Source organism: Rutilus rutilus, assembly GCF_951802725.1.
Source record: "Rutilus rutilus genome assembly, chromosome: 13".
In the NCBI taxonomy this organism is placed as follows: Eukaryota; Metazoa; Chordata; class Actinopteri; order Cypriniformes; family Leuciscidae; genus Rutilus; species Rutilus rutilus.
This window is the reverse complement of record NC_140218.1, coordinates 12253966-12278670: the sequence shown is the minus strand read 5'-3', so window position 1 is coordinate 12278670 and position 24705 is coordinate 12253966. Positions and strand designations below refer to the sequence as shown.

The window sequence follows — 24705 nt, the reverse complement described above, 5'->3', positions numbered from 1 at the left end:
TGTACATATTAGTGTTTTGTTTGACATTTATTTCATGAGATGTTAATGGGTTTACAGTGCACTTTGGCAAAGCGATAAGATTCTTCAGCTCAAACAACCACATGTGAATCAAATAGTTGCATTTACAGCCAGAGGACAGTCAGGGGAATGGAGAATGAATAAAACGGCCTGACTGGGCCCGTACGTGGGAGACAATCAGCGTATACTGTATGTATTTATGCTTGTGCAATGAAATGAATTAATATTATGTCGAGAAAAATATATTAAAGGTCAAGTAGATTGGTAATTTATAATAAAACACTCTAGAAAAAGGGTGTGCCAAGAATATAGGGGACCATATTACTGAATTAATACAGTAAACTTGATATTTGCTGCTGTTTTCAAAAATAGTATTTTCTTCATGTCAGTTAGTATTCCTGTTAATATTGCATTATTAAATTAGGTCTGTTAACAATCAAATTATTATTCGCTGGCAGTAAAAAGTGTGGAATAATTACGATTTTTTTAATGTTTTTAAATAAATGTCTTTATTTGATCAAAAGTACAGTAAAGCAGTAATTGTGAAATAGGCTATTATTACATTTTAAAATAACTGTTTTATGTATATCTTAAAATGTGCTCAAAAAGTGCTCAATTATCTTTAATGGTTACTTTATTATCATCAATGTTGAAAACAGTTTTTGCTGCTTAATATTTTTGTGAAAACTGTGACACATTTTTTCCAGGGTTCTTTGATGGATAAAAGTTCAAATTTATTTGAAAACGTTTGTAACATTATAAATATCTTTACTGTCAAAAACTGTACATTTTGAATCAATTTAATCCATCCTTCCGGGTTCTTACCTAGCCCAAACTTTTAAATGGTAGTGCATTACAGTTTCCACAAAAATATGAAGCAGCACAACATTAATAATAATAAATGTTTCTTGATCATCAAATCGGTATTTTATCATGATTTCTGAAGGATCATTTGACACTAAAGACTGGAGTAATGATGCTGAAAATTCAGCTTTGCATCATAGGAATAAATTACATTTTACAATATATTCAAATCAAAAACAGTTCTTTAAGATTGTAATAATATTTCACTATATAATTTTTTTTTTTTTTTTTCATCAAATAAAATCAGTCTTGAGCAGAAGAGATATCTTTCAAAACATAAAAAAATTCTTAATTATTCCAAACGTTTGACCACCAGATACTGATTAATTAAATGAAGTGCAATGCATCCCATATCAATCAATATTTGCTGAATATTTGCCTTAGAAATCAAAATATATAATGTCATTAAACATAAGCCTACCATTTGCCTACAGTCCACAGCAATCCATTGTACAAATGTTTAGGATTTAGATGGTACTTCACTTTAGGGTTTATTTTACAGTCTGGAGCAAATCCAGGGTTCATCAGTACATCAAAAAATAATCTCTGTGTGTTTGATGACGAGCTTAAATTGATCAGTTTAACAGGCTGTAAAGATCAGATAATCCAATCAATGAAGTCCAGAAGTCTGAGACCCCTTTAAAAATCCAAGGTTTCAAATCTAATATAAACTTAAAAATACAGGAGATTTTGAGTTTTTTCAAATAAAGAAGAAATATTTAAGATGGTCAAATGTTATTGCGTCCATTGAAGCACAAGATGCTCTTTGAAACATCAAGCTGGAGAACATGAGGGGGAAAGAGAAAGCAAAAGGGGGAAGACATGATGACTAATGTTTTCTGACAATATGGAAATTCTGTCATCATTTACTCGCCCTCAAGTTGTTCCGAACCTGTATGAGTTTCTTTATTTCTGTTGAACACAAAAGAAGATATTTTGAGGGATGTTGATAACCAGATGATTTCTGGTCCACATAGACTTCCATAGTATTTTTTCCTCATATTCTTCAAAATATCTAGTATGGGTGAACTATTCCTTTAGTATTATTTTTAAGTCAACTTCTCTTATGCTCACCAATGCTGCATTTGTTTGATCGAAAATACAGTAAAAATATTTTTTTTTAATTTTAATGTGTTTTAAAACGCAATTTATTCCTGTGATGCAAAGCTGAATTTTCAGCATCATTCCTCCAGTCTTCAGTGTCACATGATCCTTCAGAAATCATTCTAATATGCTGATTTGCTGCTCACGAGACATTTCTTATTATTATCAATGTTGAAAACAGTTGTGCTGCTTCATATTTAGCATCATATTCTTAACATTCTTTAAAATAAAATAAAATGTGGTCATGTAAATCATTTTTTAAATCATGAAAAATCCGCACCGAAATATTTTAATTGTAGCCTCTCTCATTATTCACACCGTAACCCTTACAATTAAGTGTTTGTCATGTTTCTTTAATGTATTCTGCCAGTGAGGAATCATTAAATAAATAAAGACTAAGCTTGGCATCATGTACTCTGTACTCAAGCATTGGATGAGAGTCATACTGTGCAAATAAACTTGTGCATTATATCCTCTACACACATCCTGTTTGGGGACGACCACACCTACAAAACAGACTGTTCTCAGTTCAGCTTGACACATTCTCTGGGTAACTTCTTTAAATGAGTGGATGATATTGTCTGATGTCTTATCCATTGACATGTGTGATAATCCTCTCACTTTTTTTTAGGTGGAAAAGCTCATCGGTGAGAAACAAAAGGACATGATGCTGAGTTCATCAGTGCTAATAGGTTCACAGGCCATGTCTCATCCACAGTGTTTTAAGGTAATGAGTTTTGAGCCCCACCCTCTTTTAGGACAGGTATATGTGTACACACACAGGCTTGACAGATAGCAGACTGCTGGTGATTACTTTAATCGAGGTTTGGAAACTGTACACAGACTCTAATTGTCAGTTTGGGCCACAAGACAAGGTAGATACAAATATTTTCTGTATGTTTAATTGTATTTTAAGTTATTTAATAATTATAAGTATTGATATTTGATATTTAGTTATCATCCTTTTTTGGGATTGAACCTACAACCTTCACACAAACAAGTCAGAAGCTACTCCACCCTGCAGCGATCTAGGTTTCCTATTGCACTGCAATGAAACTAAAACGTTTTTTTTAGTCTTTGTTTAAATCGAGATGCATTCACTTGAGAAGTAAAGTTACTCAAAATATAAAGTCTTGTTTTCTGAATGCTTGAAATATCTGCCAATCGGGTAAGAAAAATAAAATACATTTTCTTGTTTTAAGCCTAAAGTCACTTCATTTTGATGGTAACACTTTATTTTAAGGTGACGTAGTTAAACGGTACTACATACTATAAACGGTGCATACTTACTATAGTGATAACAGTAAATTATGCATAATTACAAGTTACTAACCCTAAACCAAACCCTAACCCTAACTCTACAGTAAGTTCATGTAGTTAATTAATATTACTCAGTACTTAAGTAAGTACATTGTAACGTCACCTTAAAATAAAGTGTTACCCTTTTTGTTTAGAATACAAGACTTCTTAGAATAAGAAATCTTATGTCATTTCGCTTCTTAAGGAATTGCATTTTGATCTAGGAATGTTTAGATATTTGTACTGAAACCGAGACAAAAAATCATTTCTTTGCAGTGTGGGATTTTTAGTCATCATCTGATTGAATTCAGCCCACGTAACAGACTTGGAACAATTATATTGTGGGTATTTTCCTCATATTAATATGCAATAACTATGTGCTTTGCATATTGTCAATGCTGATATTCAGTTGCCGACTCGAAGCGAAGATGGGGAATGAGCAATCAACTCAGAAAAAACGGCAGAAGGTAAATTAAATTTTTGTTAGTAGTTGACATATAACATTGTTTTATTATATATTACCTTATCATTTCAACATCAATATTTTTATGTTAAATGTATTTACAAGAATAATGTATATTTAGGTGCTTTTCCAGCATTTGAAATACTCTTGTAAGCACCTCTACGTATTTAAACCGAGGCACAATGGTTCAAACAAACAGATCATGAAACTAAACAATGTCATTACCAGACAAATGCTGAGAAAAAAGTGAAGAATGGAGAACTGAATGGACATGCAGTCGCGACTCCAGATGGAGCTGAACTTGGTATGTATACAATATACTGCACATTTATTTCGTTTATGTCGCTAAACGTATCACAATGTTTCATTTATTAATATTAGTTGACTGCATTAGTTAACATGAACTAACAATGAACAATACTTTTACAGCATTTACTAATCTTAGTTAATGTCAATCTCAACATTAACTAATACGTTTTTTTAAATCAAAAGTTGTATCTGTTAACATTAGTTAATGCATTTTGAACTAACATGAACATTTTTGTAAGCTAACATAAACAAGGTTAACAAATGCTGTAAAAATATATTGCTCACTGTTACAGGTCATGGTAACTAATGTTAACAAATTAGACCCAATAAAGTGTTACCAATGTATTCTCTCAAAGTAAAGATCTGCAAGAGTTAAGCTAAACTTGCAGGCATTTACATTGTTTGGATTAACTCAGCAAGTCAACCCACATTCGAGAACATGTCACAAAGCTCTGTATAAACTTTGGGTGTTGTAGTCAGATGCATGGTGGATAGAGCAATGTTTAATTTGTGTTTTGTGTGCATTGCTAGTTTGTAGTTGCTAACACTTTCACAAAGCCTTTATAGAAGGGAAGTGCACTCACAAGTACATTTTCCAGACTTACTAGATGTGAGTGATATATATCCCATAGAATGCAGTAGATGCATGCATGCATGAGAGAACGCTTGTAGAAATAAGGCCAGAAACACTTTGCTCAAGTATGCTAACGCAGATGCATGTGTTGCACAGTCTTGTTGAATATGCTTGTGTAACTTTGGCGGGACTAGATAGAGTTACCTTGAAATGCCAGGACCATTAAACTAGATATAAATAAGGCCTAAGCCATAAGAACTGGGTGTGTATTATGATTTATTATTAGTCAGATTGATAACTAAAGGCAGCATAGATATTATGTATCCTTGTGCATTGCATACATAATTTCTTTTCTTTTCTTTTGTCTAGTGGCTAGCAAAGCAGCAGCAGTGGAGCAAAAGAGTGAAACCCCACCAGTGACCATCACAAATGAACCAAAGCCACCAAAAAAAGAGGAGGTAGACAGCTGTAAACTCAACGGACCCGCACACGTGGAAACAAAAAACCCTGAGCAAAAACCCACAGTCGCAAAAGATGCAGAACCACCCAAAACAGTCCCAAAGCCCAGTGACGATGAGGGGACCAACTTCTTTGGTAAAATGTTCAAAAAGAAGAGTGAACCTGTGAAACCTGCATTAGAAAGCAACGATTCAGTTGACGCCAAGGTCACAGCGGTGGATCTGAAAGTTGACTTGCAGCCTGTAAGTACAAGTTGCAACGTTGTTCATTTATTATTTTACTAATTCAGTATAATTTCTCCTTTACATTTTCCCAGCCACTTGATTTCTCTGGTAGCCCCGTCCACAGTGAAGCATGGTTGTATTTTAAACATAAAATATTAATGGTTCTCTATGATTTGTCACATTGCACAGCATTTTTGCTATTAGTTTGGACAGAAAAATGATTTGGGTCACACTTTAGTTTAGGGTCCAATTCTCACTATTAACTAACTTTAACTACTATAATAGTTAGGAAGGTAGTTGTTAAGTTTAGGTATTGGGTAGGATTGAGGGATGTAGTATATGGTCATGCAGAATAAGGCATTAATATGTTTTATAAGTACTAATAAATAGCCTAGTAATATGCATGCTAATAGCAACTACACTGTAAAAAAAAAAGAAGTTATCTGGTTGCCTTAAAATTTTGGTTGTCTTAAATTTTTGAGTTCATACAATGGAGATTGGTTGAATCAACAGAAACTCAATTTTTTATGTTATCTGAACCACATTCATTTTCTAAGTTGATTTGACAAAATCATGAAAATAAGTTTTTACAGTTGGACCCTAAACTGATAAGTGTTATCATTATTTGACATCAGAAAATATAGTATGTCGGGTGTAAAAAAAAAAAAAAAAAAGCTTGAAAAACAGATTCACTATAAAACAAAGAATGATTTAATCATTAGAACACGTGTTGCTACACTCTTAAAAATGCTGTGTTGTTTCAAGCCATGTTTGGGTCAAATATGGACAAACCCAATCGTTGGGTTTAAAATTTTCATTTTAAAATTGGATTTGTCCATAGATGACCCAAACATGGGTTGAAACAACACAGCATTTTTTCAGAGTGTATTAAACATTTTAATTGAAATTGTATAAAAATTGTGCTTTAGGTCATGGTTATTTTTGGATGGATACCTGAATTGTCCTGCCGAGCATTCACCAGGGAACAACTAATCCTCGTAAAATCGCAAAAACCTAGTGCATTTTGATTCACATTTACCAATTTCTCGTTCCAAAAGGATAAAGTCTTCATTAATTCAGACCAAAAGGAGATTCTTGAGGAAGTTGCGGAGAAGCTCAAATTGCAATTGGTCAACGCTATTCCCGCGCAACCCAAAAGCCCAAGCTCATTGACAAAGAACATCTCGATGGAGTCATCAAGCACGAATGCTGAAGACGTGACATGCTTGGAGGTCCTACCAGATCTGCACACTAAACAAGAACCGGTAGCTGTTGCTGAAGAACCACTAAGTGAAGAGCCAGTTACAAGAAAAGCCAGTGAGATACACGTAGGACATCTGAAATCTGAAGAACCACCAACGGCTGATGCTAAGGTTCCAGGAGATGAAGAACCTAAGACTGTGGATGCTGAACAGGCCTTGTTAGAAGACAAGGAACTTCTTCAAATGGTTGAAAGCATAATATCAGATGAAAAGGAACAATTAGCATGTGAGAACGTCCCAATGTGTGAAGCTACCACAGTTACTGAAGAAATTGCGGATATTGTTGAGGAAATCTTGAAGATTACTCAGGAACAAGAAGCAGTGAGCCAAACAGAAGAATCAGAAGAACTTCTAAAGCACGATTTTAAGGGGACATTGGTCGTTGCAGAGGAACCGTTAACAACATCTGTGGAACCAGCGCTGGTTGCTGAAGAAGAAATTTCCCCTGGTTCTTTCGAATTCATCTTAGCTGCTAACTCAAAGGCATCTGCAGAGGAGGAGAGTTGGGTGATTATTGAGGAACCAGCTCGACCCCTGAACGTCTCTGTCCACAGTGGACGTTCAGAAGGACCTGCGCTCAAAAGTAAATGTAATTCAGCAGAATCTACTCAAATTCTTTCCCAACTCAAGTCCATTTGCACAAAGGCTTTAGAGGATTCTTCCTTTAAGCCGCTCAGTGTAGATGTATGTGCTGATGAAAGCATTATTCACATCACAATTGAGATTTGCCCGGATGAGTTGACGCGTCTGAATAAGGTCAGTTACGACTAACAATGTTCTTTCAACGAGAAAGGCACTGCATGGACAAACTCACCGCATGCGATTCACTCAAAGTGGAAACGTACTAGCTCCTTTCCTCAAGATGCTTGTCATCGATTAACACAAAATTAACTACCAGAATGTGTCGTCGAAACTTACTACATCCAAAAAAAAAAAAAAAAAAAACTTAAAAGTGTGTTAGCATGTTGGATTATTGTGTTCTATATAAAGTGTTTATGTAAGTGTCTCTATATAAACTACCAATCATAATTGGGGGGGGGGGGGGGGGGGGGGGGGTTCTAAAAGAAGTCTCTTATGCTCACCAAGGCTGCATTTATTGGATTTAAAAATACAATAAAATTGTGAAATATATTTTAGCAATTTTAAAATGTACTTTTTTCCCGCATCATCATGATCAGAGTCATGCTCCTTCAGAAATCATTTTAAAATGCTGATTTGCTGCTCAATTATTATTGGTGCTCAGTTATTAATAATGGTTCTCATTATCAATGTTGAAAATATTTAAAATAATGCTTAATATTTAGAATTAGAATATTAGAATGATTTCTGAAGGATCATGTGACACTGAAAACATTTACTTTAAATTGTAATAATGCAATCCACAATATTACTGTTTTTACTGTATTTTCTATCAAAATAAATGCAGTCTTTGTGAGCATAAGAGACTTATTTCAAAAACACAAAACAAAAGTCTTAATAATTCATATTTTTTCAGCAAAACCAAATTTTCAGCATCATTCTTCGGAGTCACATGATCCTTCAAAAATCATTCTAATATGCTCACGGTTTCCACAAAAGTATTAAGCATTGATAATAATAAAAAGAGCCATTATTAATAACTGAACCCCAATAATAATTGAGCAGCATATTAGAATGATTTCTGACGGATCATGTAACTCTGATTATGATGATGCTGAAAATTCAGCTTTGCATCACAGGAAAAAGTGACATTTTAAAATTAACATATTAAATATTACTGTTTTACTATATTTTTGATCAAATACATGCAGCCATGGTGAGCAGAAGAGACTTCTTTCAGAAACATCCAAAAAATCTTAATTATTTTTCAAAAATTGATCGTTAGTGTAACCGTCTCAGACATAGTAAGTCTTTGTTTTGTCTTTTTCTTGTGTGGTTTCCATTTGCATGAAATTCAAATAACATCTAGTAACCAATGAAGACTTACTGTAACTGTACACCAGTCATCGTGTGTAGTTATATCTGTGATATGTACAACATTTAGTTCTCTAAAAGTGATTGTCTGTAAAATATAACAAGCCAAACGCATACAATAATTTAAACATGATACATTTCACTGTAATATAAAGCTCGCAGACTTTAAGTCCAGCACATTTCTGAATATCAATGAGTGAGGGGGGGGAAACAGGCGTTAATAATAGGATGATTGTTGCTGCTGACTCGAGTAGGCAGAGGCATGGATGGAATTGTGCCCCTATTTCAATGCATCTATTGCACATCAGCTGTAAGGGTTGTAACACATTTCCAAGGGCTAATTCTCTGGATTTGTCTATAGGATCCAGTGGACATAAAGACCAGCACACAGCCTGAGCCAGAGCCGGAGCCGGAGGGTGAAACTCTCGAACCCAGTCCTGTGGAAGTCACAGAAGAAAACAATCCGCCAGAGGACATTAAAGCAGAAGAAAAGTCAGTTATGAACTTTTTCAAAACATTTGTAAGTACACATTTTAATTGCTTTAATTATTTTGCTTATGCTTTAATTGTAGTAAAGTTTCAAAGTCTCTTTCAAATGACATTTACATGTATGCATTCAACAGATGCTTTAATCCAAAAGGGGTTTCAGTGCATTTAAGAGAATTTTTTTTTTTTTTTTTTTGGGAGGGAATTGAACTCATGACCCTGGTGTTTCAAGTGCATTGTTCTTTCAATTTAAGAAATATTACTGAGAATATATAATATTATATAGAGAGAAGAACAGGAAGGTGTGTATTTCTGTATAACTGACTGCTATGCAACAATCTAGACTTGCTGTACTAGACTACAATGATGCATTTTTACTCCATCATTGTGGTATGTGTTACACTGCATCTTTAATCTGTTAAACTATCCTTGGCACTCTTCTAAATCAAGCCTTTGGACATGTCAGACTGTGTCAGCCTTTTGTTTGCTGTATAATGTGAGCTCACAAGGGAGGCCTGTGCGTTTGGAGTTGTGATAAAGCACGGGTAGGCCTACGCCATCTCCAGAGGACAAAGGCTGACTCAATATGAGAAGCATGTTCAGAACGGTCCCTGCCAGGGAGCTCTTTGTGTGCCCGTGGCAAAGCGAGCCCGTCTAAACTGCGTCTGAGTTTGACAGACGGGCATTATCCTTGCAAACGATAGATTTTTGATATCTCAGTCTTCATCTCCATGCAGATGAGTAGGCCCGTCCTTCCGACATGGAGTACCTGAAGGAGCAATATATGCTTAAACATGCCACTCTGACGCTTTTCCACAGTCACTCTAATGTTTCCTTGTCTCCATTCTCTTTTCTGCATGCGAAGGTCACTCCGACCAAAACAAGCAAAGAAGCCAAAGCCACTCCTGATGCTTCAAAAGAACAGGTAATAAAACCCTGACTGTCACCTGTCACAACAATACTCATTCATATTCATGAGATTATTTTGTATTTATTGAGGTCAAATCGATTAATCGCATCTAACATAAAAGTTTGTTTTTATAATACGTGTGTGTACATATCCATCCATCCATCCATCCATCCATCAGTCCATCCATCCATCCATCCATCCATCCATCCATCAGTCCATCCATCAGTCCATCCATCAGTCCATCTATCTATCTATCTATCTATCTATCTATCTATCTATCTATCTATCTATCTATCTATCTATCTATCTATCTATCTATTTATCTATCTATCTATCTATCTATCTATCTATCTATCATCTATATCTATATATATATGTCTGTATCTATCTATCTATCTATCTATCTATCTATCTATCTATCTATCTGTCATCTATACATGTATCTATCTATATATATGTATCTATCTATCTATCTATCTATCTATCTATCTATCTATCTATCTATATGTCTGTATCTATCTATCTATCTATCTATCTATCTATCTATCTATCTATCTATCTATCTATCTATCATCTATCTGCCATCTATATATGTATCTATCTATATATATGTCTTTATCTATCTATCTATCTATCTATCTATCTATCTATCTATCTATCTATCTATCTATCTATCTATCTATCTATCTGTCATCTATCTATCTATCTATCTATATATATATCTGTCTGTCATCTATATATGTTCTATCTATATATATGTCTGTATCTATCTATCTATCTATCTATCTGTCATCTATCTATCTATCTATCTATCTATCTATCTATCTATCTATCTATCTATCTATCTATCTATCTATATGTCTGTCTGTATCTATCTATCTATCTATCTATCTATCTATCTGTCATCTATATATGTATCTATCTATATATATGTCTGTATCTATCTATCTATCTATCTATCTATCTATCTATCTATATATGTATCTATCTATATATGTCTGTATCTATCATCTATCTGTCATCTGTCTATCTATCTATCTATCTATCTATATGTCTCTATCTATCTATCTATCTATCTATCTGTCTGTCTGTCATCTATATATGTATCTATCTATATATATGTCTGTATCTATCTATCTATCTATCTATCTATCTATCTATCTGTCATCTATCTATCTGTCATCTATCTATCTATCTATCTATCTGTCATCTATATATGTATCTATCTATCTATCTATCTATCTATCTATCTATCTATCTATCTGTCATCTATATATGTATCTATATATGTATCTATATATGTATCTATATATGTATCTATCTATCTATCTATCTATCTATCTATCTATCTATCTATCTGTCTATCTGTCATCTATATATGTATATATGTATATATGTATGTATCTATCTATCTATCGATGTATCTATCTATCTATATGTATCCATATAATATATAAATATATATGTGTGAGTATATGTATAAACACACACACACACACACACACACACACACACACACACACACACACACACACACACACACACACACACACACACACACACACACACACACACACACACACACACACACACACACACACACACAGAGAGAGACACACACACATATTATATAAACACAAACGTTTATGTTAGATGCAATTAATCGTGATTAGTCCATTTGAAAGTTCAAATTATATTATATTATATTATATTATATTACATTGTTATATTATATTATATTATATTATATTATATTATATATTTTTTATTATTAGTAATATTAATATAAAATAATATTCACTTATATACTTAATATTATGTAGTTGTTGTTCCAATCTGGCAATCTACAGTATCAGTATACTTTCTGTAAGGTTTTTATTTCTGCATAAGATTGTTTTCAGTTATTATTGCAGAGCTGAATATTTTTAAACTGATACCCTAAATTTTGTTTATAAATGTATTTGTTAATAAATAAATAAATAAATAAATAAATATGCATTCATAAATAAATTCTTCATTTTATATTTAGTTATTTATACATTAAGACATTTATAAATATATAAATAAGCAAGCTTGGATTACTTTGCAAAAAACTGATGTATGATTATTGTCCTAAATGCAGGTGATGCTTGATATTTATTGTCCTAATATTTGTTCCTCAGTCACAGAAAGAGACTCCACCAGCACCGTCAACAAATGTGAGCCATATAATATTATCAGCATTATAACATTATGGATGTAAATGTGAGCCTTATAATATTTCACCATTTTGTGCTATTATTATAATCATATTTTAATGAGCTATAATAAGCTATACAATTACACGACACGAAAATATTTGGTTTTGATAATGAAGCATGATAGATACAATAGATAGATAGATAGATAGATAGATAGATAGATAGATAGATAGATACAATAGATAGATAGATAGATAGATAGATAGATAGATAGATAGATAGATAGATAGATAGATAGATAGATAGATAGATAGATAGATAGATAGATAGATAGAACGGATGAATGGATGAATGGTTGAATGGTTGAATGGATGAATGAATGGAAATGTGTACCATCTGCTGTTTTGTGCTTGAAATAAAACCAATTGCACTCTTTTGTAAGGTACAAGAAACACCCAAGGCACCTCCTCCTCCCCCAGCTCCACCTAAGATGGAGAGTAAAGCAGAGCCGGTGGTAAAGAAAGAGGAAACGTCTGCGACAAAAGCAGCGGCAGCAGCTGCAACAAAAGCAGAAGGCTCTGCCAAGACCAAAACTAAAGACAGTTCATTCAGCAAACTCTTCCGTCCAAAGGTAAGCCCAAACTGGCAGGAACACATGTAGGTGACAATAAACCACATAAATAAAGTTTTTCTGTTTTGCTTCTGGGGTGAGACTTAGACTCTTATTATACTTTAAATATAGCTTATGTGGCACACCATAACTGAGTAATGTGAATTTGAGGTGTTGCTAGGCAAGGTGGTGTCAAAAGTTCAGGCGGCGACCACCAGTGGAGCCAGTGCTAAGACATCAAGAGTGGTAAATCATAACAAGAATAGGCTATTCTGATATTAACAGAACTGACCCCATTTGTTTATCATAACTCAAGACATGCAAATTAATCCAAGGAGCTACTATTATTTTGCCCTTTGTGTGAGAGAGAGAGCTATAATATGTAATATTCAAAGGTATAAAATATGTTTGAAATGTTTTCACACATAGGCAGAATACATTATGCCATTCAATTAGCGGAAAACTCATTGAAAATAATGAACGAGTCAGTGAACGTCCATTATGGTGACATCATGTTGACAGCAGCCATTACCTCATGTCACAACAGTCGGCCAACTAAACCATGTGCTTTGGGTTCCACTGCTCTCCATTCCTCCACTTCATACTTACATCAGATTTATTCAGCGACTTGAGGCTCATGTAAAGGCTTTCTATAACCAGTGACTCAGTATTTGTCCTTGCTAGAATAAACGGGCAGTGTAAAGTGCCTTGGGAATTGTAGATTACTGCAAAATTAATGCTAATATTTGCTTGCCTGCAGCCTGTTGTGGTTGAAGAGAAAAAGCCGGTTGAGGTACAGGTAAATACAGCACGGTGGTGGGACTGTCTTCCTAAATAAAATCAGTCATCTACTATTTACGTACTTACATTTACATACTTGGCACCTTCTGTAAACAGGGTATAAAACGGTGTCGCATTACTACTATCATGCTCGTCTGAGAGAGAATACATGTTAGTATTATTAAACCTAGTATTATTATGTTAACCTGTTTCCAACTTGGTCTGAAATCTTGGAATTTTATTTAGGTTTAGATTATATATATATATATATATATATATATATATATACATACCAGTACATACATACACACACACACACACACACACAAACACACACACACATATATATATATATATATATAATGTATGTACATACATATACATAAACACACACACACACACACACACACACATATATATATATATATATACTCTCAAATATGTAATATATCTTATATTTAATATAAGAATAAATATATATTGTATATTATAAATATATATATTGTGTATATATATATATATATACAAGTTTAATAGATTTTTACAGGGGGGAAAACACATGTATATAAAGGCCGTTCACACCAAGAGCGATAACTAACTATAACGATACCTATATTAGTGTCCACTCCAGCTGCAGTTTATGTTGTCTGACGCTATATATATATATATCTTAAATATGTAATATATCTTATATATAATATAAGAAAAAAAAAAAAGAAAAAATAATAATTATATATTAATTATATATATATATATATATATATTCTTAATAAAATTCCAAGATTATATATATTATTATATAAATATTTTTTATTTAATTCTCAAATATTTTAAATGAAGTCTGCACCCATGTTAACAAAACTTAGGGACATGTCTGCATACATTATAAAGAATATAAACATTTCTTGACTGTTTTATACCCTCATTTTGGAAAGTGCCACAAGAAAACGAGGCTCAGAAGTATAAATGCAGCAGTCAGTGGTTAAGCTGCTAGATGTTGTCTGTTTTAACCTCTCCACTGATGATTCACACAATCAATTGACCACCTTCTTGAATCCTCACACTGTTCTTTCGTTTGCCGTTTTAATACTCTTTTTCGGCTGTTCCTCTGAAACACCAGGTAGACGCATCTAAGAGCAGCACCCTTGAGGCTTCTGCCAAACCTGAAGAACCTCCAGCGCCAAAACCAGAAGAAAAGAAACCAGAGAAAAAATCCGCTTTTGGAATGTTCAAACCCAAGGTAAACTCCAGATGAATTAAAGCCCAGGTGCAGGTGTGAGTGTATCAGATTGTGTTTCTGCATTGGAGCACTGCATGCAATAACAGGTCTGTGTGAATTCGAGGTACTGCTAGGCCAAGTGAGCACTAGGATCCAGGCAGCCGCGTCCAGCGCTGCCGCCAGCATCTCCCTCATGTCTGCTAGATCGGTAAATGGCACGATACGGTGGCCATTCTTGCATTAACCAAACTGATTGATTTTGTTGCATTGCTCAACCTCACGTCTGACATGTGTGTTTGTGTCGTCTGTGTCTGTTCCCTGGCACTACAAGTTTAATTGATTTTTACAGGGGGGAAAACACATGTATATAAAGGCTGTTCACACCAAGAGTGATATCTAACTATAACGATACCTATAATAGTGTCCACTCCAGCGGACGCTGCAGTTTATGTTGTCTGACGCTTTAAATGTGCGAGCTCTAAAAGCAGGAAGGATTCTGATTGGCTGTCAATGTTTTTATCGTTCATCAGCTGGAAAAAAATCTGAAAGTGATTCAAACAATATTCTATTCTTTTATATTTAGAATGATTTTCATAATTATATCTTGGTTGTTATTGTTATAATTATCGTCTTTGGTGTGAACAGGCCTTTAATGGCACAGTTATTAATCAAGTTAATATTTAAGCAATGTAATATATCCTGTATAGAATGTTTTCTGAGTAATTCATTTCTACTAAAATTCTTTACTCTCATATGATCTTTCTTTTTTTTCTTTCTATCTGATAGTGTATTTGAAGTATAGATATGGATTGCATTGGTTGATTTATTTGATCATCAGATAATATTTTTTGCATTAGCCTATTAATAATGTTTTATTTTTTAGTATAGTTACTATTATATATGTATATTAAGTATATTTAAATATTAAAAATATCTAAATAATTACATGATTAAACATTTTGTTTTATAATATATACATAAAATAATATTTTTTATATTTTTATATATAATATAAGTTTATTAATAAATGTTTGGGGTGGTAATTTTTTTTTCTTAGAATGAGAATCCTCTCGTTCTCATCAAAACTGCATTCATTTGATCAGAAATACAGCAAAAATAGTAATATTGTAAAATATTGCAACTTAAATCATTCTAATATGCTGATTTGATGCTCAAGAAACATTTCTTGGTAACACTTTACAATAAGTTTTCATTTGTTATTAGTTAACTACATTGGTTAACATAAACTAACGCTGAAAAATACTTGTAAAGCATTTGTTAATTTCAACAATTATTCAAATCAAAAGTTGTATCTGTTAATATTATTTAATGGACCTGAGCTAGCATTGAACAGTTGCATTTGCATTAACTAACATTTAATAAAGATGAATAAATACTGTAACAAATGTATTGTTATTTTATATTAGTAAAATGCATTAACTAACGTTAACTAATGGGACCTTATTGTAAAGTGTTCCCCATTTCTCATTATTATCAATGTTGAAAACAGTTGTGCTGCTTCATATAATTGTGGAAACCATCATACACTTTTTTCAGGATTCTTTGATGAATTTAAAGTTGAAAAGAACAGCATTTACTTGAAATAGAAATCATTTGTAACATTATAAATGTCTTTGCTGTCACTTTTGATCAATAAACAAAAATATCAATTTCTTATATAATAATTGACCCCAAACTATTGAGCAGGAGTGTACAAAATCTAAATGATCATGTGCATCTCATTAACCACCATTCATTTATATCAACTCAAGGCACCAGAGGCCAAGAAGGAGACTCCAGCTCCTCCTCCCGTGGCAGAAGCTGCTCCAGTCGTGAAGGCCAAGGAGGAGCCCAAACCTGCCGTCCCAGCACCACAAACGGCCCCGGACAACAAATCCATCGCAAGCACAGATAACTCCTCGCCCAACATGCCTCGAAAGCTGGAGAAGAGGAATTCCCTCCAGCTGTTCTTCAAAAACCTGGTTAAGTAAAAAGAGCTAGGGAGCTGACCGAGGACAAATGCGTCTATCTAGTTTAACTGTCCCGTTGCATGTAGTTTGCCAGTTAAATGCTGAGAAGTGTTGTGTAATTCTGTCCGACGTCTAACCATCCTGATTATTTTGGTATCGTTTGCTGGCTGTTAATCTTAAAACATAAACAAGAATCAACTTTCACAGTGTATGACCACTAGATGGCCTCAATTACCAATTCCACATAAACATGAACTCTTATTTGTACTGCGCTTTAATACGTGCTAATTCAAATGTACTAAATATTTTAAATGGTTTTTAAATATCATTAGATTAAATTGGGAACAAAACATTTGCATACGATATTTTATAATTGCATGAAATCTAATAATATTGCATGACATCTCATAATCTAAATGTGTTATTCTAATCTTAGTTGCAATATTAGTTTTTTTTAGCCTCTTCATTAATTGTTATTATTATTCACGGTTATAGGCGGTTTCAAATGGGATGATCCCTGCATGTCAATTATCTCAGACAAAAGTGTGATGACAACTAAATAATCACAGCATACACCGATAACAAAGCGTATAATTTCACCATTGACTATAACTAAAAGAGGCGTGTTGGAGCAAGATCCACTGTTGATGCTTTAGCAAAATAAAAGAGCAGTTGTCAGACAGGTTGCGAGGGGTTTTGCTTCAGGCGCCATTACGGACGAGCAGGAAAAAACAGACTTCCTTGCTAAGTTAGGATCACTAATGTTGCGTTATGCGTTGGTGTGTCTCACAGGGCCAAAAACGCCAGTCTGATGCCGGAGTGCAAACGGACCCCGTGGCGCCCGAGAAGTCCAAATAAAGCCCCGTCTTTGTTTTGATCGCTCATCTTTGTCAAAACCATTTGCCACCATGTATGCATATTTAATAGGCCCCGGTTTGGTTTATTTGGTTATGATGTTTACTCTAAATCTGAAATTATGCCATGAAACATGGCTGAATCCCCATGCATTTAGTGAGAGCGGAAGTAAGTGATATTCCCTGTTAAGCAAGTGCTACATGTGTTTTTGACTGGAGGGAGGAACTTGTTTTCCCACAGAAAGACGTGTCAGAGTTGCCTGATGTGGCATGAGATGGAAAAGTGAAAGTGAAAATGTAATCCTACATTTAATACAAACTCCCTTTTCTTTATTTTCTGTGCATGTTAAAAATGTAACGGTATGTAAAAAAAAATGTTAACTAACACTACTCATCTTACGTTGCATTGCGCATTAAAACTTCAAAGCAAACATGCGAGTTTGCACATGAAAAGTATTTATTTATGTAATCATACACTATCAGATTGTAAAAACAACGACCCGTCGTCTGCTTAATTCAATCAGCGTTCTCACTGAAACCTACAATGAATTGTAGCAAAACTTCAAAATGCACAACTTCTGAATCGCTTTAGGCCTTGTCCCAAATGGCACACTTCATATGCACTTACGGTCTAGTGGACTTCCAACAGTAGGGTCTGTCTGCATCCCACAGTCCTACAAGTTACACCTCCTGCAAAGAAACAAGCGTGAAGGTCTTGGACTGAAACAATCTTTTCAAGTACTTCTAATACTGCTTTCAAATATTATTTAAAGTGATAGTTCACCTAAAAATGAAAATTCTATCATAGCTTACTCGCCCTCAAGTTGTTCCAAACCTGTATGAGTTTCTTTCTTCTGTTGAACACAAAAGAAGATATTTAGAAAAATGTCTGTAACCACCAAACAGTTGATGGACCCCATTGACTTCCATAGTATTTTTTTTTTTCTACTATGGAAGTCAATGGGGTCCATCAACTGTTTGGTCAGCGACATTCTTCAAAATATCTTCTTTTGTGTTCAGCAGAGGAAAGATATTCATACAGGTTTGGAACAACTTGAGGGCAAGAAAATGATGACAGAAGTTTCATTTTTGGGTGAACTATCCCTTTAAGTATGAAATTTCAGCTATTAGAAAAACATAAAGCATAAAAGACCTATGGTAATTATAAGTAAAGATCTACCCTCAACCCTAACCCTACCCCTTCAATCAAATCAAAATTTACTATAGAGTTTCAGAATTAAAATACTTTAAAACGGTTACTATCGCCACACTAGGAAAGTGAAGTAGAAGAAGAGGGAGGTGCTAATTGGCCGTTTCATTTTAGGGGGCGTAACTTGTAGTAGGGGCGTGGTTTGTAGTACTGCTGGATGCAGTCGGACTTGCAGGCGTGCGCGTGTCTGTTAAATCCATTTTTGTCATTCTCGGTGTCAGAAGGATACTTGCGAGCCCTTTGCGGTCGATATGTACCCTCCATGCGTACTTTTGCAGAGCCCACATTGAAGCGAACGTTACGTCACGACTGTGAGGAAGGTGCAATTTGGGACGGGGCCCTAATAGTTCCATAGAAATCAAAATGATTTATTTAACCGTGTATCAATATCAACATTAGAACACTATATATTAAATTTGAGTTATTTTTGTTAGACCCGGTTTTTTTGCCATTTCAACTTTAAATACCTAACAGATTGTTTCATAATTATAACATACTAAACCAAATTTCAAGTAATTATTATTATTTTATTTTTTGCTTGGCCGTCCAGTTCTGAGCAGGAGAGACTAAAAGAGAATAAAGCTATTTACATGTTCTTTCATGTTTTTTTCTTCCTTTTTTCCTGATATTTTCTTATTTTGTGATATTTCACATCACTCGCTATTAGAACATTATATAATTATGTTACACAATTATGCAATATACAATGTACATCCGGATCTCTGATGCAGTCACATGTGTTTTATGATTTTCTTCCTAATTTTCTCTACATGTGTAAAGAGCAGATGGGCCTAATTCAGAATTCAGATTATATCCATGAATCTTAGACATTCTGTATTTCCTCTGTTGCATTTATATCTATTTAACCGATTTATAAAAATAAAAGAATTATTTCTCTCCACTGTAAACTGACTCGTTCTGCATTTAAACAAAGAAGGAATATATATTAAAAATATTCAATTTTCTGAACAAATGTTTGGCATACTGCAGGAAAAAATATTTTCTTTCTACATTCTTGAATCAAGATACGTTTACTTGAGAAGTAAAATGATGTAAGATAACAGGTCTTGTTTTTTATTCTCAATGTCTTGATTTTTATTTGATCTGGTTTATAATTCATGGGTTAAATCTGTCTTTTATGCGCTGTGTCTTTGTCTGTATTTTATCTAATGGTTACTCATTTTGTCCAGCACATTGGTCAACGGCAGTTGTTTTTATGGATAAATTGAAATTGAAATTGCTTTCTGAAAAAAATAATGAAAATTAAATGAATATCTACCATTTAAATAAGAAAAATAAACTTAATTTAAAGAGAAAACCAGTTTTTCTTACGCCATTGGCAGACATTTGTTCTTGTATTAAGTGTAAAGAAACTTTTTTTTTAAACAAGACAAGTCATTTTGCTTCTCAAGTATCTTGATTTAAAAATGTTTATATATTTGTACTGAAAAGCATGAGAAAAATACAGAAGAAGAAACTCTCTTTTTGTAAAACTTGCCGCAACTTGTTGTGGCTGGTTGCCAGGGTTTTGCTATGCAAATGATATGTGGTTCCTAGGGTGCTTGTTTCGGTGGTTTAGGTGGCCCTAATCATCTCACCACCAGTTCATGATAGATTATGATTTATGCTGCAGCTACTTTCTTAATAGTTTACTTTATGAAATCTGATATTTCCCCTAGATAGCTTTGGCAGTCTGTATCAGGACCGCCTGCAGGGCAACAGAAATTTGGGAAACAATTAACATGTGACAAAAGATGCATGGCATTCCCAGCACTTCCTGTGAGTGCAGTGTGCGTTTTCCCATGCAGGAGCACTGTCCATGCAGCTGTGTGTGGGATCCTGGCCCGGGGGAGGGGGGTTTGCTGGGAGGACCCCTGTCAGCACTGATGTGTGTCACAGCCGATACAGAGAGATTAGAGTATGGATCAGATTCCTAGACCCTCAGGGGGCCAAGATGTTCCCAGGCCATGTTACCGGAGAAAGATAACGCCACTCTTAATTCTCCCAATATAATTATTCTTGTTTTATCAAAGACAAAGTGTCTGTATATTTATACACATTTATATACACTTTTTAAATGTTTTTGAAAGAAGTCTCTTTTGTTGCATTGATTTGATTTAAAATACAGTAAAATTGTGAAACAGTATTAGAAATTAAAATAACTGTTTTAATATATAATAAAATGTCTATTCCTGTGATGCAAAGCTGAATTTTCAGCATCATTACTCCAGTCTTCAGTGTCACATGATCCTTCAGAAATCATTCTAATATGCTGATTTGCTGCTCAAGAAACATTTATTTATTATTATCAATGATGAAAAAAGTTGTGCTGCTTCGATTTGTGTAAAAACCATGATACCGTGATATGTTTTTTTAGGATATATAGTTATATATATATTAGCATACAATATAGTTAAGTAGTAGTAACAAGTGAAAACCTTGTTGTAAAGTGTTACAACACACACACACTGGCTTTTCATGTTTTATTGGGACTTTCTATAGACAATGATTTTTATGCTGTACAAACTGTATATTCTATCACCTAACCTTAACCCTAAACACAGAAAACTTACTGCATTTTTACATTTTCAACAAAAAAAATATTTCAGATGGCACTTAGAGGCTTTTGCATCTGAACTCTTCATATATACATATATTCCTCATGGGGACCAAAAATGTCCTCTTTGTGTATTATTCTCCCCACCCCCACCACACACACACACACACAGATTCTAGGGAAGAAAACTCAGCCACGTTAGCTATAAAGTTTCAACAAATCTTGAATAGTCTCAGTGCTTGAGGAGGATTTATTAGGTGTGGTACCTTCACGTTTTAGTGTATTAAAGAGAGCTGGTGTGGTGTGCTGACAGAGGGTTTTCTCTGAGAGAGTGAACAGAGCTGGCATTGTCCTGCAGACCCATGACCGCTCTCATAACTGTCATGAACGCTTCTCTTAGAGAGATGTGATATCTCTGAGACGCTCACGCAAACCTGCAACAAGCGAGCTTGAGGCCTGCTGACCCTTAAAGAAATGGCTCGCTCAAAAACATCTTTTGAAACTTGTTTGGAGGAACATGGAGAGAGTGATATACGTATCACAATATATATTTTATATATACAGTTATGTATACACTCTAAAAACGTTGGGTTAAAAACAACTCAAGTTGGGTTGAAAATGGACAAACCCGCGAGTGGGTTGTTTTAACTCAACGGTTGGGTTAAATGTTTCCCATCTGGTTAGTTTTATTTGACTTAACTATTGTTTAAAAATGACTGTATTTCTTTCTTAAAATGAACCAATGAACCACATTTATTACAGTTTTTCTCCATTGCTTAAACACATTTCTTGAAACTATGCCTCGTATTCTCAAACCTGTAAACACAAATCCGTAACGTCTCACCCAATTCCCCAAATATCCTATTTTCAGGTCAAAATGAAGCTCTACACACTCAAACCCATTCACTCTTGCTGAAAAACCTAACGTTGCCCTCAGGCAGGACACACAAGCCCTCAAAATCACACACACTACAACATAGTCTAACACACTGGTGCAATAAATTCAAAACAACATTTCCAAAACTGGTAAGTCATGTTGCTTGTGGTTCTCCCCCCCACAAATCTTTTCACATGATGAACACAAAAGACACAAACAATGGATACATTGGCACATTTTTATTAATTCATGTACTACACAGTACAACACACACACAACAAAACAAGTCAAACATTTTTTCTCTACATTTTTTTTTATATTTACTTACAGTAAGATGTGTGTGACCATCATATGACAGTAAAAGAGCACACACAAACCTTATTCTAATATGGAATAGTATTGGAATGGTAAAGAGTGTTGGTCGTGACAGGAGGGCCTACACTCAAGGATACAATAAGATGAACACGTTTAAGAATGTTCCACATATGGTTGAAATCGGCCTAGAAAGATAACATTCTGGGAGTCAAGACTATAAAGGAGAAAGGATGCCCTCCCTTCACCGTCACACTCTGTGCCACTCTGTGTGAATGTACGACTGCTGGCCTTTTCTTGCAAGACAATAAACCTCATCAAAGACTATTGGAAATGTTTGTCTCTTACTCAGTGATAGAATTTTGTTTGTCACCACACCTCCCTGAAGGTTCTCGAGGCGACGGTAAAGCGACTCAAATTTGGCCTTACTCGTAGCCCAGCCTCCCTCATAGTCATACCATTGATTAAGACATGGGCAACTAGAGTGACTTGAATTTCATCTGAGACTGCTTGTCTTCTTGCCCTTGCCCTTCCTCCTCCTCCTTATCCCTCCTCGATCTCTTCCTTCATGTCTTTCTGGATCCATTGTTCCAAAACTCAATAAACTTTTATCTATCTATTGAAGGTTCTGATTGATGTGTGTTCAATTTTGACTCTTAGTGTTTCCACCTGGGTAATTGTGTGCTAACTGAGCTGAAGCTGTGCTGACTTGAGTGAGCAATACTGAATGCTAGTGCTTTCTAAATGACAACATGGTCTAGGCAATGAGAAATGAAGGGATTTGTGTGTAGAGTTTTGCACTGACAGTTCAACAAATCTGACTCATGTGTCAAAACAGGGAATAGTGTTTATAGTTTAGGGAAATGGGTGTGCTTTTTGATAAATGGCATAATAGTTTTGAAATTTTAGTTCAACAGCCTGGTTATAGTGTTTAAGCAATCGAGAAAAACTGTAATAAGTTTAATGAATAATAAATAAACAATAAACATTTATTAATAAACGTTCACCTTTTGATTATTATTGTTGCCTCTAGTTATTATGTGTGTGATTTTTAATTTCCAGCCTATTTTGGGTTCATTTTAAACCAGCCAAGTTATTTTTAAACAATAGTTGGGTTAAATAAAGTCCATTTTGAACCCAACTTGGGTTGTTTTTAACGCAGCATTTTATAGAGTGTATATTTAATGTTTCTATTTATCATAATTTATTTCATAAACAGTTACATCATCAAAACAGTCTTTGATACAGTTCATTTCTCTACCACAAGGTGTCTCTACACTAGACCTTCTCAGATTTCACTATAAGTGCAACATGTTCCTAGATCAACATCTTTGCTGATCCTGGAACAACATTTCAATCAACCAATCAGATTTGAGAGACAGGTTTACAGTTTATGTCAAGTTTAGGCTTTCAACAAGGGTTAGGTGCTTCTACATCTGTGTTATTCACCTTTAATTTCCCTCTGATTTTAGGGACAAGTTAGGGTTTAGAGGTAGGACTATTTTTAGACAGGAATGCTGTTACAGGATCAATAAAATTTGTTGATCCATGAAAATGTCTTACTTGGCAAAATCACAGTGACCAATAATTCTCTATAGTTTGAGAGGCTGATCACTGCAGAGCCAGTGGGTGGAGCTTGACATATAGCTCCTCCTCTTTGTATACAATGGGTGGTGTTAGATGTCCAGCCACACCCTAACCCCACCCATTACACCCAGACTGGGAGAAGTTGGATGTCATTTGGCTCTGCAGTGAGCACCACTTGACTGGTTTTGCTCCAGGATCCACATTCGACCAGTGTTTTCAAAGCTCCATCAGTAAGGCCCAACTACTTCTTAATCAACACCAAACCAACAAAATCGTAATTTTAACTCAAATTATACTGGATATTATTCAGGATTGTCACTAAAATGAATAATGTCTCTTAAAAATGATAATGTGGCTGAAAAACTATATATATATATGATATATTCTGCTATAAGTGTCATCCACTTTATAATGCTTTGTATTACGTCATTAAAGAAGGAACTGAAAGCAAAATAAAACTTTCCAATTACCGTCTGCAACCTGCTCATGTTCAAGTTATTATTTGCATTTTTTTTTTTTTTTTTGATATTATATTATATTACATTATTTATTTAATTATTATTAGTTTCAGTGTATGAGACTGACCAGCAGAGCAGACTAAGCAGCACATCCTGTTTTAATTGC

General features: G+C 34.4%; 2 protein-coding genes across 4 annotated transcripts; both read left to right on the top strand.

The window, feature by feature from the left end:
* Positions 1–2375: 2375 nt before the first annotated feature.
* Positions 2376–18355, top strand: bcas1 (brain enriched myelin associated protein 1). Of its 3 annotated transcripts, XM_084427252.1 has the most exons (15): positions 2376–2536; positions 2618–2861; positions 3695–3752; positions 3977–4052; positions 5001–5332; positions 8891–9049; positions 9881–9940; positions 12088–12123; positions 12548–12736; positions 12887–12961; positions 13476–13514; positions 14616–14735; positions 14839–14922; positions 16487–16696; positions 17477–18355. In XM_084427252.1, the coding sequence occupies exons 3-15, from the start codon at positions 3714–3716 to the stop codon at positions 17540–17542; spliced, it is 1485 nt and encodes a 494-aa protein (XP_084283378.1). In that variant the 5' UTR covers positions 2376–2536; positions 2618–2861; positions 3695–3713; the 3' UTR covers positions 17543–18355. The 3 variants fall into 3 exon arrangements, with proteins under 3 accessions (XP_084283378.1, XP_084283380.1, XP_084283379.1); XM_084427254.1 differs by lacking the exons at positions 12887–12961; positions 14839–14922 and having other exon boundaries at positions 2381–2536; positions 16487–18355; XM_084427253.1 differs by lacking the exons at positions 12887–12961; positions 13476–13514; positions 14839–14922 and having other exon boundaries at positions 2460–2536; positions 2618–2713.
* On the top strand, positions 5457–7495 carry LOC311301883 (uncharacterized protein). Its single transcript, XM_084427255.1, has one exon. It carries the CDS (start codon positions 6502–6504, stop codon positions 7345–7347), a length of 846 nt encoding a protein of 281 aa, XP_084283381.1. The 5' UTR covers positions 5457–6501; the 3' UTR covers positions 7348–7495.
* Positions 18356–24705: the final 6350 nt, after the last annotated feature.

Bases quoted from the DNA above. Each gene is read 5' to 3' on its own strand.
- bcas1 (XM_084427252.1), top strand. From the start codon at position 3,714: ATGGGGAATGAGCAATCAACTCAGAAAAAACGGCAGAAG. The intron at 9,050-9,880 runs GTAAGTACACAT...CTGCATGCGAAG, and splicing joins TGAACTTTTTCAAAACATTT to GTCACTCCGACCAAAACAAG. The intron at 12,124-12,547 runs GTGAGCCATATA...CTCTTTTGTAAG, and splicing joins CACCAGCACCGTCAACAAAT to GTACAAGAAACACCCAAGGC.
- LOC311301883 (XM_084427255.1), top strand. From the start codon at position 6,502: ATGGAGTCATCAAGCACGAATGCTGAAGACGTGACATGCTTGGAGGTC.